The following is a 15,723-nucleotide window of genomic DNA, read 5'->3' on the forward strand; positions in this document are numbered from 1 at the left end:
AACTCCCCTCCTGGGCCCTCCTGCCTGTGCTGTCTGGGCTGACTGTCTCTAGAACTGACAATGGTCCCCTTTCTGGAACTTTCCTTTACCGCCATCTTTGGTTGGAGCCACCGTGTCCAATTCTGATGTTCGGTGTTCTGGTTGACCTCAAGGACACCCTCCCCCCGCCTTCCAGGTGCTCCCCGACCCTCCCCAGCGTCCCTGCAGCTCAGCCAGGTTATGTAACCAGGACCAGCCAATGGGTGTTGAGCAGAGTGAGCTCACGTCAATCCTGGGCTGAGGGTGAGAGCTCAGCCCTCGCCCTCGGCAGCCACGTGGGCCACAGGCCCTGACAGCACAGCCACAGGCTGGGGGAGCCGCGACCTCGCCGGCTTCATCCCAGTGAGAACCTTCTGTGGCGGGAAGTGTGGACACTCATGGTGGCTGCATCCTTTACCCTGCCTGATGTACCGCGTGCAGGATTTTAGGGTGGAAGTGTCCTTGGGAACACTGCGGGCAGCCCCCTGCCTCCCCAGGTGCCTTTCCTTTGACCTTCTCTGCCCTCTGTGCCCATAGGTTTCTTCACAGCGGTTTCCCATGCTTCCTGTCTGATTGGTCTCAGTGCCCTTTCAACCTGAAGGCGTGCATCCCCAGGCCTGGGAGATTTTCTTAGTTTTTCTTGATTGTCTCATGTTCCCCTCTCTCTAGAATGGTTAGCCAGCTTTCGGATCTCCTGGATTGAATCTATCTTTTCTTTTTCTACAACCTAGAAGCTTTCCTTACCTTTATTCTCTAATCATGCTGATGAGCATCTTCTTGTAATGCTAGGAATCATGTTTTTAATATCCAAGAACTCTTCCCTTTAACGGCATTCTGTATTTACTCTATAAGTGAGGTATCTTCTTGAATACTTCTGAAGATAATTATAACTTTATTTTTTTAAGAGTTTGTGTAATTTCTTTTCTTTTTAAGTTTATTTATTTTATTTATATTTATTTTTGGCTGCATTGGGTCTTCGTTGCTGTGCGCAGGCTATCTCTAGTTGCAGCAAGCGGGGGCTACTCTTCATTGCGGTGCACGGACTTCTCATCGTGGTGGCTTCTCTTGTTGTGGAGCACAGGCTCTGGGCACGTGGGCTTCAGTAGCTGTGGCTCGCGGGCTCTAGAGCGCAGGCTCAGTAATTGTGGCTCACGGCTTAGTTGCTCCACGGCATGTGGGATCTTCCAGGACCAGGGCTCGAACCCGTGTCCCCTGCATTGGCAGGTGGATTCTTAACCACTGTGCCACCAGGGAAGTCTGATAATTATAATTTTTAAAAATTCTCTTCTGTTCCTAGAACCAGCTCAGTTTCTTCCAGTATGAGTGTATGTATATGTTGTAGCCTGACTCTCATGTTCCAGGTCTTTTATAAAACATATGGAGGACCCTTAGTTTTCTGTTTATGTTTAATGTTGAGCCTGGCAGTGGGTGGCGTTGTCACTGGCCGCTGTGCCCCGGGGAACTGGGGATCTGGTTGAGACCCTTGATGAAGTGCCCTGATGAAGACCTTCCTCAACTGGCCTCTTGCTCAAATGTAGGCGAGGCTGGATCACAGTGTTGGCAGCTACAGGATGATAATCTCCAAGATGCTCTCCCCAAACAGCTGCAGGAACCCTCTGCATATCACATGCTTGGTGTGACAGCCCTGCTAGGGACCTGTGTGGTTGACCAGAAGGCCGCTTGCCGGGCCTCTGTGCCAGGTTGCAGGACTGTGCACTCTGGACACCACAGGAGTCTGCTCCCCTGTTCCACCGGCTTGTCTGCTAGATATTTGGAAACAGTCACCGCAAGTCTCTCAGAATAGTCTTCAGTTCCTGCCATTGTCCCCCGTGCGGTATGTTCCAAATCCCAAGGAGATTCTGGCCAATCTCCTTGAATGCACCCCAGTGTGCCGGCTCCAGATATGTGAGACACTGAAACTCTGCATTTCAGGCAGCATCTGGATTCAGCTCCAGTCTGCACCCAGCCCTGCCTTAGGGCTCAGATACAGAAGGGAGGCTGGGGCCAAGGGGCAGAGACGGTCCCAGCTGAGCTAGGGCGGGGGCCATCCGGGTTACATGACCTAAAGGAGAACCAGCCGAGGGGTGTGACGTCAGCTGGAAGAATCATCCACAAGGGCGGGCGAGAGCAGGACCACAGTGGCTGTGAGAGCGCATGTCTCTGGCCAGCGGGCAGAGCCGACTCTGGGGGCTGCGAGGGGGCACTGCTACCACCCGAGCCCACAGACCACTGCGGGCACTGCCTGAAGGCTGCCTTCTCTTATGACCCGTGTTTCTTCACACTCGATGAGTCCTTAGAACCCACAAGATCCCACTTTCATGTTCTGCCAGCATTTTTCATACTGTGTTTTAATCCTCTTAGGTCCTGGAGATGTCTTCATGTGTTTCCACTTGATTTGGAGCTTTGCACCATCTCTCACGGCCATGGGCTTTGAAGCAGGAGAGGCCTGTGCTTTGAAAGCATGTGTGGGTGGAGAGGTGCCCACATCACAGGGAAACCTTTCTGGTTTCCTTTCTGGGCAAGGGGCGCACGCCGGTGTTTGCGAAGCTGTGCACACTGATGGTGCTGGGAGGGGTGCTGGGTGGGGTCCCAGGGCTGCGGGGTGAGTTCAGCTCACCAGGAGGGCCCGGGCCGTGCCCACGCCAGGTCTGTGGCTCAGGTGTACGTGGGAGGCTGGCTGCCCACCCTGGATGAATTACTCAGCCCCACACTCCAGACCTCCCCACCTCTCCCACCAGGAATTCTGGAACCTTCCTCAGGTGGCAGAGACCACAGCTCCAGCCACTTGGCCTCGCCATCTTGGACCAAAGGAGGTCCGAGCGGGGTGTGTCCAGGAAGGAATGGGCTCTGTCCACAGAAATCCAGCCTCCAGCCACTAGGATTTCTGCTCCCTGAGCTGTCTGGCTGTGGGGTCTGTGGTCACAGTCATCACGTGTAGACCCAGAATGGAGGGGCCGGGGGAGGGGAGAGGGGAATGCTGGACCAAGATTTGGGCTTTATTGCCTGGGAGGCGGGGCTGATGGAGATGCCACTGGCAGAAAAGAGAACCGAGAGCAGCAGGAGATTCAGGGCGGGGGTGGGGGGGCACAGCCGAGGGCTGACAGGGGCCAGTGAACCCCAGGAAACCGTGCATCGGGGCAGGTGGAGGGGACAGGCAGAGGCGCTGCCCAGAGCTATCAGTGGGTGTCTGGGGATGAGGGTGAAGCTGCAGGCTTGTCAGAAACGTAGTCTCCACCAGGAATGTAGACGTGCAGAAACGAAGGAAAAGAAGGAGGCACGTCTGTAAGGAGGGTGGTGTGAGAGCGCCCTCAGCGGTCAGCGCCGGGAGGGGCCGGGCTCAGGTGCTAGCAAGGGCCCTGGCGTTTCCTCTTGCGCCTCGGGTGTGCTCCGTGGGGCAGGAGCGGGCAGTGGACCAGGCAGCCTGGGGAGGAGCAAGGTCTGGAGGGGCTGCTGGGCCAGGGGAGAGCTGGAGGGACACCCCCTGAAGCCTCCTAGGATGGGACCCTCACCCACCTTAGCCGGCTGCCCACAGGGAGGATGGCAGTGTCCCCCCCAGGGCCCTTTGGGGGACTGCCTGCCTTCCCCAGGCAGCGCGCCCCGCCCCTCCCTCCCCAGGCACTCCCACACCTTGGGTCTTTGCTGCATCAGAGCTGGAACCTGAGGGCCTCCTCCCCAGCAAGCGATCCGCTGGTTACCGGGAGCCCACCCACCCTCAAGGGAGGCCGTCAGGGCTTCCAGGTGCTCCCGGCTGCCAAGTCCTGGAAGCACCATCGTCCCTCGAGGTGCTCCAGAGCCTGCCAGACCCGCAGCCAGGGGATTCCAGGGCAGAGCTCCAGGGGAATTCCGCTCAGAAGGAGGTCGGGAAGGGCCCACCAGCCCAGCAGGTGCCTGGCCTCCTTGCTCCGGTGTCAGGCGGGGTTTGGCAGGTTGTTTGATGTGGGAACTGCTTCTTCTCTCCCTGATGAGTCCCTGATGCGCGTAGAATCCAGGAATGGCCCGACGGCGGGGCCTCAGGCCGCTCACGCCCTGCCCAGGCTGAAGCAGCCCTGGGTGGGGACGGTCCCCCATTCGCTTCCGAGCGGGGGGAGCGCAGCCTCTGGCTGAGGGCGCAGGTGCTGGTCCCACCCTGCGAGGAGAGCTCATCGCAGCGAGTGACTTTGAGCCAGGGGGCCCCATGCTGGTCTCTGCCAGCCTCTGGCGGATAAAATACAGGACACCCAGTTCAATGTGAATTCCAGATAAACAGCGACTCATTGTTTAGTAAAAGCGTGTGCATACACATACACTGAAAAACCATTGTTTATCTGAAATTCAAATTGAATGAGGCACCGCGTACTTGCTGTATCTGCGCAGAGGTAGGGTGAGAGCACACCCCCCGACCCGCTCCGCCCGCGCTAAGCCACGCCCACCTGGATGCTCCTCCCCACCTCCCTGCCGCTGGCCACGCCCCCGGCCTTCCTCCTCGGTCCCTGGCCCTTTTCTCCCCGTTTCCCAGGCCCTGACAGCCCCTTCACCGACCCCCATCTGCACTCCCCTCCCCCTCCGCGCTGGGGCTCAAGGCAAGTGAGCTGAGGGTGGGGTGAGTCGGAGCTGGAAGGCAGCCCTGGCGATCCGCGGGATACCCCGTCTTCAGACCAGCCCTGGCCCCTTGTCCTGTGTGGGTGTGGTGTGTACACGTGCGTGCTTGCAAGCGTGTGCATGTACATACACAATGCGTGTGTGCGCATCAGGTATAAGGGTATACAGGTGTATACATGTGGGTGTGTACATAAAAACTTGTGTGCCTGCAGGTATGTGTGCACATGTGTGCTTGCAGGTATGTGCACATGTATACATTTGTATGCATGCAGGATTGTGCATGCAGGATTGTGTGTAAAATCGTGTCCATGCAGGTGTGTGCACGTGGGTGTCTTGTGTGTCTGCACACGTGCACGTGTGTGCAGGTGTGTGTGCGGGTGTGTGCGTTTCCCACTGACGTGGTCTCATCAGCACCGGGGTGGGAGGAGCCGGCGATCTCACCCACCGGCCTCTCCGGTGGTTTCTGCGACCTGCCAGAGCTGGCGCGCGTGTCACTGCACACTCGTGCGGGTCTTTAACGTCGGTCCTCTATGAAGCGGCCACAGAGCAGATGAGGCTGGTGGCCCCGCGGGCCCGAGTGTCCCCACCAGCTCGGAAGTTTCCGGGTGACTCCAGGGGACATAGTGCCACCTCGGAGCCAAGGTGAGGAGAGGACGCCAATGCAGGAAGGCCTCTGTCCAGCTCCTGGCCCGGAAGGGGTTGGCAACGCCAGGTGTCCTGGCCCCTGTCCTTGTCCTCTTGTGTCACTTTTAGCTTGAGCTCCCTTGTTTCGGCTCCTCAGGACGGGCCCAGGCCTGTTTCTATAACAGCGACTCTGCCCGGGACCGGGGCTCCGCGAACCGGGCGGTGACGCCCTCTGCTGGGCGTGGAGAAAACACCAAGCCGGGCGACCGGGCCGGGTACCGGACCCGCCGGGGCCAGAGGGCGCGTTGGGCGGCGGGGACCCATCTACAAGCGGGGAAGGGACCTCCGAGGAGGGGCAGTCATCAGACCCGCCCTGCCCGGTCTGGGTAAAGAAAAACGGAGCCGCTTCCCACGTGGGGTGGGGATGCGAGTGTTCCTCCAGCATCGCTGGGCATCGGGTGACTAGCTCTGCCCCCGCCACGACCACCTGCGTCTGGGGACCACGGTGTCCCCAGGAAGCAGCCCGGTCCCGAGCCTGTCCGCTGCGTGGCTTCCAGGCTCAGTTCCTTGTCCGTACAACCTGAGCTGTTTCCAACTTTTCACTATTATGAATAAATCTACTAAAGGCATCTCATCAAGGCTTTCGGTGGGCAAATTGTTTTTATTTCTCTTGAGTAAAAGCCTAGCAGTGGAATTCTGGACCATAAAGTAGGCGGATGTTTAACTTTGAAGAAATTGCCAAGCAGTTTTCCAAAACGATCCTACCATTTCACACACTCCCCCGAACAGCATGAGTTCCAGCCACCCTGCACTTTTGCCAACACCGGGTTTTGTCTGTATTTGCAGTTTTACTTGTTGGGTGTGAAGCGGCACCGCAGTGTGGTTTTTAAGTCAAAATCCCCTGGTGACTAGATGGCGGGTTTCCATCCACCTGCTGGCTTGCTAGAGTCCCCTTGCGAAATGCCTATTCAAGTCTTTTACCCATATTTTATTTATTTTCTGCCTTTCATTATTAATATGTAGGAGTTCCTTATATATTCTGGATACAAGCCCTCTGTCACATACATATTCTTCTATCTCCTGTTTTTTGTATTGATTCAATGTGTTGTGCAATTGTGTGCTCTGGTAATCACAGTATATGTATTCAACTTACTACAATCTATTTTTTATTAACCATGAGTCCCTATTAATGTGTACAATTCAAAATAAATTTTTTAAATTTTATATTGGAGTATAGTTGATTGACAATGTTGTGTTAGTTTCAGGTGTACAATCTATTTTGAATTAATATTATACCTTACATATAATGTAATAACCTTACAACAACATGATTTCATTTACCCCCACCCGTCTGTCCGGCTACTGTGAGCATGTATATACTCACACGTCTACTTAGGTTATAAGCTCCGCAATTTATCATTTTTGCTGTCGGTTGGCTTTACACCCACATGCTCAGCATTCCCAATGCCCTCTGCATCCCTTCCACAGACACTACTCTCCGTGTGGTATAATCAGCCTTCAGCATCACAGCTTCCTTCGGTACTTCTTGTAGAGCAGGTCTGCTGGCAATTCATTCTACCATTTTTATCTGAAATTGACTTTATTCTACCTTGAAGGATATTTTCACTGGTTGTAGAATTCTGGGTTCACGTTTTTTCTTTCGTTTACTTTAAAGATGGTTTTCTGTTGACGTCAAGCTTCCACTGTTTCTGATGAGACGTCAGGTACCATTGGTACCACTGTTTCCCTATATCGAATGTGTCTTTTTCCTCTGGTGTCTTTTGCAATCTTCTCCTTCTATTCTCAGATATTTAAATATGATGTGTCGAGGTGTGTGGGGGGTTTTGTCTTTATTCTGGTTGGGGTCTCTGATCTTCTTGGATCTGTGGTTTGGTGTTTTTAATCAAATTTGGAAAAAATATTAGCCATCATTTATTTAAATGTTTTTTCTGCCTCATTCTCTTTTCTTTTCCTTCTGTGACCCAATTACATGCACATTAGACTGCATTATATTATTCCTCAGTCATGGAGGCTCTGTTCACCTTTATTATAAACGTTTTTTTAAAACATATTTATTTATTTATTTATTTATTTATGGCTGCGTTGGGTCTTTGTTGCTGCACGCAGGCTTTCTCTAGTTGCGGCGAGCGGGGGCTACTCTTCCTTGTGGTGCACGGGCTTCTCATTGCGGTGGCTTCTCATGTTGTGGCTCACAAGCTCTAGAGTGCAGGCTCAGTAGTTGTGGCACACAGGCTTAGCGGCTCTGCAGCATGTGGGATCTTCCCGAACCAGGGATTGAACCCGTGTCCCCTGCATTGGTAGGCGGATTCTTAACCACTATGCCACCAGGGAAATCCCTATTGAAAACTTTTTTCCCCCTTTCTGTGCTTCAATTCAGGTAATGTCTATCGGTCTGTCTTCTAGTTCACTGATTCATTCTTCTGGATGGTCCAGGTAGCTCTCGATCCCATGCAATAGATTTGTGAATACAGATATTTTCCTCTTCAGGTACAGGATTTCTATTTGGCCCCTTTTAGAGTTTTCCTAGCTTTCCAAATCTCCCCATCTCATTGTTAATTACACACATATTTCCCTACAGATTCTGATCATGGCTACTGTAAAGTTTGTATCTGTTAACTCCAATATTTGCACTGTGTCAGCCTATTTCTACTTGCAGTTTCTTCTCTTGATTATGGGTCACATTCGCCTGCCTGTTTCTCCAGGTGTTTAACTCTCTGGTCAGTTCCTTCAGCCTCTCAGTTGTTGTTTGTCTCTGGGTCCCTTGGATCTTGTCCCCTGTGTGTGCACTTCAGGAGCTGGACAGGACTTGAAAGAAGTTAATAAGTAGACATTGGGGCTCCCCCTTCTGGGGTTCCCTCCTTCCTAGGGTAGTCCCCTTCCATTTCTAGAGACTCTGCAAGCCCCAAACTCTCACCTTGGACTCCCCTGGTCAACGAGCCTGCGGCCTCCATTCGAGTGCCATGCCCGTGTGCCACAAGATGGGGAGCACCCTCAGAGAAAACGTCAGATAAACATGCATTCGGGGGTCGCATCCCCTCCACTTTCCACCTGCCTTTGGCCCTTGTCCAGCACCTTCAAAAAATTGTGTACTTTTTTAAGCATTGCATCCAGAGTTCGTGATTATTATCAGCATGAGGGTCAGTCTAATGTAAGTAAGTCTCTCCACCAGTATCAGAAGCCAGAAGTCAAGAGGCAAAACATTTAAAGACAATTTCAACGGAAAGTGTCCCATCGGAGCTTCTGCAGCCCTCACCAGCTCGTGGGAACAGAGTCAACCCCTTTCTGCTGATGTAGGAACTCAGACCCCAGCAGCCTCCTCAGGCTGTGGTTTGGGGTCCCCAGGAGCTTTGGCACGCTGTTCCACCAGCCACAGGCCCCTCACTGCTGCAGGGAGCTGCCACATTCTCCCTGCCTCCACTTAAACCCCTGCCATTTGCTGCCTTCAGGGGTGGTCACTCCTTTTGTTTCTTCCCCACCCTCTCTCTTCAGGGCTCAGACCATGGCCTGGACCTGGACTCCTCTGGTCCTCCCCTTCCCCATGCACCCTCACCCCAGCACCCCCGAGATGCTGGCTGTAACTTCCTCCTCCTGGGTCCCACCTGCAAATCAGCTCATGCAGCTCGAGGTCTGGGGCCAAGGCTTGGCAGCCGGCTATTCACATAAAGGTCCAGCCCTGTTGCCCCACACACACCTCACCCTTCAGGGTGATAAGTGATTTCAGAGGAACAGCACAGGAACCCAGAGATGGGGTGGTCCCTAGAGCCAAAGGAGAGTCTCAGGCCAGGGACAGCGTGTAGTGAGAAACTCCAGAGATCCCTAGAGTTTGCTTTGGAGTTCAGAGCCTGACTGGGGGAGCAGGGAGGGCTCCCTGGAAGAGATGTTGTAGCAGCTGGACCTCCCAGACGGGCACGCTGGGGCATGGGGCGGTGGGTGACACAGGTTGTAAGAAGCGCTCTACGCAGATGGTCCCCTGACTCACGTGCAGTGAGGCCAGGATAGAGCAGCGCTGGCGGGAGGGCCCTGACCTGGCGCCTGGAGCGCGCAGGGGCTGAAGCCGCGTGGGTGGCCATTCTGAGGGTCTCCGTTCACACGTGCTCTTGGCCCCCTTCTCACCATCCCAGACGTTTGGCGCCGCAGACTGGGAGGTTTTCCACATCGGGGAGAGGGTGTTTCTTGCCGTCGCGAATAGTCACCGCTACGACGTGGAAAAGCAAGTGCAAAACAACTCCTACGTCATAGACTCCGTCATCTATGAGCTGAATGTCACCACACAGACGTTCGTCAGGTTCCAGGAGATCCGCACCTGCAGGTACCAGGGCGCGGGGTGGGGGGGGCAGGGATCCAGGGGGACCCGCTTCCTGCCTGGCAGCCCACAGACGGCAGCGCGCCTGTGCCTCCCGGAAGCCACGGGAGCCCCACCTGCTTCCTCGAGGTGTGACGTGGTCTCACTCCCCACTCCCTGTAGACCTACTTTCTCCAGGGCCAGCTGAGTGATTGTGGCTTCTGTTGTAATCTTGACTCTGCTTTCAAACGATGTGGCTTGTGTGTGTGTTTTTTACAATTCGGTGTTTTTAAATTAAATTCACAGGTGTGTGCAACCATCACCACAGTGACTTTAGAATATTTTCATCACCTCAAAAAGAAACCCCACCCTTTAGCTATCTTCGCCTCTCCTCCCACCTCCCCAGCCTCTGGCACCCACCAGTCTGCTTTCCGTTCCTCTGGGTTTCCCCGTTCTGGACACTGCCTGTGAACGGAATACATAGGTTGTGGTTTTTTGTGTCTGGCTTCTTTCACTCAGCATGTTTTCAAGGCTCCTCTACGTTGTACCTCAGTGCTTCACTCCTTTTAATGACTGAGTGATATTCCACTGTATTTATTTACCACACTTTGTTTATCCCTCATCAGTTGATGGATATTTGTCTGTTTCCACCTTTTGACCAAATGGTGTGGTTCTGAAGAATAAAAATATGCTTCACATTACTGTCAGTGGGCTTCCTGTCATGCTGCTTTGGAGGAAAAACAGGAAGTCACACCAGACGCTCACTTCCTCCTGGATTAAGCAGAAGCAGCTTCTGATGTGAGCTGTGGGGCAGACAGTTTAAGTCAACACTTTGCTGTTTGCGTCTTTTCCACGGCCTCGGTTTTAGAACCCAGCTGCGACTGGCAGAATACCGCACAGGGACCACATGGCTGCCCTGCCGCCTGCAGCACGAGGTGATGCCCCTCAATGAGCATGGACATGGCCACGACTTTTTTTAATGACCAAATCGTGACTGGCCATGCTTGGAAGTGGCCTGAAACAGGATTCCAAACAATAGAAGAAGGAAGCAGTGAGGAGCCCCACGGCCCCCACTGGCCTCAGCCCCCCTGCATGTCCCCAGGGACCCCCACAGGCCCTCTCACATCCAGGGTCCTGTAGGAGCTCTAGGCCAGCGCCCTCATGTCCCACTGAGAAGGAACTCAGGGGTGAGTATCGACCAAGAGAGAATGGCCCTCTACTGCCTGAATAAGCCATAACCCTGAGGCCACTGGATGCAGATGCACTGGCCTGACCTTTGGCATCCAAGTGACTCCCACTTGCTGCAAGGCTGTGACCTCAGTTTCCTTATCTGTAAAGTGGACACAGGACAGTAATGCAGTAATCAGAGTGGTGACTGGGGACCGTGGCTGATGCCCAGGTTGGCCTCCTTGGATAGACAGGGCTCTGGGATGTCCTTCCTGGAAGCCCTCTGTCAGACCCCTGGGAACTGAGCCATCTCTGAGCACAGACTCACCCTTAGCAAGTTCAGGAGGCACTTGTTGAAGACAGGATGCAGTGGTCTGTTTGCAGTAAGAACCACAGCTTGCAAATGTAGAGGAATGTCTCTATGTCAGCAGACCCTGCTGGCACCTGAACGGCTGTCAGGAAAGGAGCTGGTGAGTGAGTGACCTCGCGGCCAGTGTCCTCAAGTTCCTGCCTCCAGAGGGTGCTGCAGGCCTTCATGGAGTGACCACGAGCTTGGGACTGTTCCTCTATTTCAACCTCTTCTAAGTGAGTGACCTTTGCACCCATGTTCATAGCATCAGCGTTGACACTTGTAACCCAAGTGTCCATAGACAGAGGACTGGATAGACAGAATGTGGTCCATCCACACAATGGCATATTGTTCAGCCTCAAAAAGGAAGGACATACTGACACCTGTGAAAACACAGATGAACCTCGAGGACATGATGCTCAGTGACATAAGCCAGTCACAAAAGGACAAATGCTGTACAGTCCACTGATATGCAGTCCCTGGAGGAGCCAGATTCATAGGGACAGACAGTGGGACATTGGGGGCCAGGGGCAGGGGGAGGGGATGGGAGGGAGTGTTTCATGGGGACGGAGTTTCAGTTTGGGAAGATGGAAATTCTGGAGACGGACGGTGGTGACGGTTGCACAACAGTATGAATGCGCTTAATGCCACTGAGCTGTGCACTTAAAAATGGGTAAAACAGACAGTTTTGTGTTATGTGTATTTTAGTACAATTAAATTTTTTTTATTTAAAAAAGTGAACAATTAATTTGTATTTCCCGGGAATAGACCAACTGGCTGCGTGACTGAGAAAATCGCTCCCCCATCTGTGGATTTTGGAAGTGGGACCTACCCCACTGAATTCTGAGATTAGGGGAGAACTGGCTGAACTCCAGCCCCCCGAGTTCCACGGCAACATCTCCGAGTCCTGTGCCCTAATGTCTGCTCACTTGCTTTTGCAGTGCTCTGGACTGGGAGTTCTTCTCAGTGGGAGAAGATTCTTTCCTGGTGGTTGCAAACTCCTTCGACGGAAATACCTTCTCGGTAAACAGTATTATTTACAGGTAAAGGCCGTGCCCTCCTCACCACCTCGGGTCACCTGGGGTGTGCTTGCCTTCCCCACTGGTGACCACAGGCTCAGAGCGAGTCACAGGTTATCAGGCCCTGTGGGTCACCTGGCAGCCGGCGCACCGGAGTGCAGGCTAAGTCTGCGTGATGCCCCTGGGTTAGCCAGGTGACCACTAGTCTCTCTGATGCTCACGACTTTGGATTCTGGCCAGAGATGCTGTGTGTGGATACACCAATTTGAGAGTTATTCGTATATTATCCTGTTAAATGTTTCCATCCAGGCCTACGGTAGATCCCTCTGTTTTTCATGTGTCCTTCAATAAAATTTTACACTTCGTCATAGAGGCACTGTGGTGTTTGCAATACCTTCGCTTCTGGGAGTTTTCCGAGTTGTAAGGACATGTCCATTTCCATCTGCGTAATCTGACAATTAATTGTTGTGTCTGGCCATCCAGCCACATTATCTCTTTCAGCTCTAATGGTTTCCTGAAGAAATGTCTGTGGGAGCTCTAGAAGTATAAGTACACCTACAAATAAAAGCAACGTTGCCTCTGTATTTCTAATGCTTTTACTACTTATCTAGTTTTCTCAATTAGCTAGAAATTCCAGGATGATTTTGAATCGTAGGAGAGAGAAGTGACCGGCCATTCTGTCTGACTGATATGATGGAAACGGTCTGGGCGTTACACACTTTGACAGGATGTGAGCAGTCTCACCCCGCTGGCATTCTTTAGTGCCTGGCATGCATCTTCCCAGTCAATCTGTTGACATAATGATTTATGAGAGGTGACCTTGCACTCTGGCACGAGCGTCCCTTAACGAGGATGTGCAATTATTTAACATGTCACTGGCTACCAATCATTATGATTGATTTCAGATTTTTGTATCTGTAATAGGAAATGAAATTGCTCTGTGATTTCTTCTGGACACTTGATATGGAACCTAACTTAATAGGCACACCACCTACACTGTGGGCTGGGATAGTTTGAACAGTAGGACTAATCTGTTTTCTTTACGATGTGGTTAAATTCAGTTACAAAGCCGTCTCGGCCTGGTTCCTTTTCAATAGTGTTTGTGGAGCAGCTTGTCCAGTCTCCCCCGTGGCAATTGGTTTAATCAGGTTCTATGTCTCTTCCCGAGACAAGTTTGCTTATCTATACTTAATTAGAAAAATCATCAATTTTCTCTAGACTTTCTAATTAATTGCTGTTTTCAACAAGACAAAGTAATTTTAAAATTTTAAGTAATTTAAAACTTTTTAAAATTTTAAGTAATTAAAAAAATTTTTAATTTTAAGTAATTTAAAATTTTTAAAATTTAAGTAATTTAAAAATTCATGTGGAAGAATAAATTTTCAAAGATGGCCAGGAAAATGTTGAAAAGGAGAACAGTGAAGGAGATCCTGACAGCATGCAAATAAAGCAGTATGATTTTTGTTAAACATAAACAAATATGTAGAAGGAGTAGAATACAGTCCAGAAAAGAGCCGATCTTTCACAATCATCTAGTGTGATAATGCTATATTTCAGCTCAGTGAGAAAAAGACGAATTAATAAAATAATTTCCTGTAATTTTCTGTCCATCTGGAAGAAAACACACCTATACCTCTGCTTCATATTATACACAAAGTAAATTTTATAAGGAGCAAACACCTAAATGTCAAAACTTCAACAACAGAAATATTAGAAGAAAAGCTAAGATGACTTTGTAAAACCTCAAAGTTCTGCAGAGAAGATGTGAGACCTTTCATAGGCTGGAAAGAGGCCACCAGGCCGACCACCTACATTTAAATGTTTTCTATGGAAAGGGCGTCCCATTCAAAACCAAAGGACAAACTGTCCACAACACATATGGCAGAACAGGAACCCCACAAATTAATAAAAGATTTTTTTTAATTTGGAAAAATGGGCAAAAGATATGAGTAGGGGTCTTCAGAACTAAAAATGGACAATGTGAATAAACATGTTAGAAATTGTTTCAGAGCGCGAGGATGACGCATTTCCCCCATCTGTTTGGACGCTGTTTAAAGACCCACAGTGCTGAGTGTGTGTGTGTGTGTTCGGTGGCGGGGGGCAGGCTGGCCCTTCCCCACCAGGACAGGAATCACCCCAACCTTTCCAGAAAGTCATCTGGAAAAACATTTAAATTAAAACTACGACTGCTTTTGATCCAGGCGGCCCACTCTGGGGCCTCCACCCAATGGAAACAGAGCTACCTGTCGATAAATCCCTTTTGAAGGGCAAAACCTAGAAACCGCTGACTGTGCCGGGGCAGGACGAAGAGCTGGGTGCAGCGTCCTCATGTGGGAGCGGGGGTCACACAGCCGTGTGCCAGCAGTGGGGTTCCTGCGTCCAAAGACGGGTGCCATACCTGAGCGGTGCCAGGTGTGTGTCTGAGGGCCGTGCCTCACTGCCAACCCCAGAAGTGAGGAGGGGGCTTCAGCTCAGACCCCGCTATTAACCCACCAGGAGCCCCTCCCCATCCCCCGCCCGACGGAGGCATCCGAAGGCAATCTCGGCTGGGAGCAGGACCCTGGGTGGATCAGAGCAGCTGCGGGGTCTTGGACAGGGCAGGTTCCCCCTTCCGGGCCTCAGTTTCTTCTTTGCAGGCTGAGAAGGCCCCCCTGGCCCAGCTCCCCGTGATGGTAACCTGGGGGGATTGTGAGGCTGGGATGCTTGGCCCCTCGATGCTGTGCCCAGTGGGAGAAGCAGGTGAAGAAGGCCTGGCGAGGATCACGGCAGGGGGGGTACAGTGGGAGCCCGACGCCCAGGCACCTTCTCCTCTCCCTGAGAGCAGCCTGGCGCCGGCGCCCCTGTCCCGAGGCTGACAGTCTCTCCCCACAGGTGGCAGGGGTACGAAGGCTTCGTGGCCGTGCACAGCCTCCCGACCTTCGGCTGCAGGGACTGGGAGACCTTCCGCACGGCTGCCGGCTCCTACCTGGTCTACTCCAGCGCCAAGGAGCCGCTGTCCCGGGTGCTGAAGCTGAGGACAGGGTGATGGGCCCAGGGATCCAGGAATGGGACCCACCTGGCCGCACCCCAGAACCTCACCTGAGAAGGAACCTCCAGGGACGGGGACGAGCCGGGGAGAAGCTGTGGCTTCCAGAGCCACCACCTCGCCACCCCTGGCTCTTGTCTAGCCGGGGGTGTTTTCACTTCCGCCCCAGTAACCATGGTGGCCGGACTCATGTGGCTTCGTGGGTGTCCAGGTGGAAGGCCAGGGCTGCCCTGCAAGTCTGGTGTCCTGCAGGGATTTTGCTTTAAAGGAAAAGTTCATGCAAAGTTTTACCTCAAAAACAGCGGGGCCTGGTCACCGTCCCGCAGTGGCCACCACGTGGCCAGCCGCTTGGCTCTGCTTGGGGAGCCCAGACATGGGAACCGGCTCGATGCTGTTTGACATATTTGTACCAGCTATTTATTGTATTCTATCTGTACTGAAATATACTTATGATGCTCTCTACAAAAAGCACTGCTGCGTCTGTGTGTTTCTGGTGGGGACTCGACCCTCATCCAGAGCCATCACCGGGCCGTAGCACGCACTCTGCCACCACAGCCCGATGTGCCCTTGGGTCCCTGGTCGCCAACACGCCTCTCCTCTGCAGGAGCTTTTTCCTCCAGCCTCAGTTTACCCATGAATG

The 15,723-nt window shown here is 52.5% G+C and overlaps 1 protein-coding gene across 1 annotated transcript in view; it reads left to right on the top strand.

Annotated features, from left to right (window-relative positions):
* TSPEAR (thrombospondin type laminin G domain and EAR repeats) overlaps positions 1-15,083 on the top strand; it is a 61,164-nt gene extending 46,081 nt beyond the window's left edge. Inside the window, exons 10-12 of the mRNA XM_060099695.1 lie at positions 9,363-9,550; positions 11,981-12,082; positions 14,930-15,083. Of these exons, the coding sequence (XP_059955678.1) occupies positions 9,363-9,550; positions 11,981-12,082; positions 14,930-15,083 (444 nt within the window). The remainder of the gene's footprint in view (positions 1-9,362; positions 9,551-11,980; positions 12,083-14,929) is intronic.
* The last annotated feature ends 640 nt before the right edge of the window (positions 15,084-15,723 follow it).

Source organism: Mesoplodon densirostris, chromosome 5, assembly GCF_025265405.1.
Source record: "Mesoplodon densirostris isolate mMesDen1 chromosome 5, mMesDen1 primary haplotype, whole genome shotgun sequence".
NCBI lineage: Eukaryota > Metazoa > Chordata > Mammalia > Artiodactyla > Ziphiidae > Mesoplodon > Mesoplodon densirostris.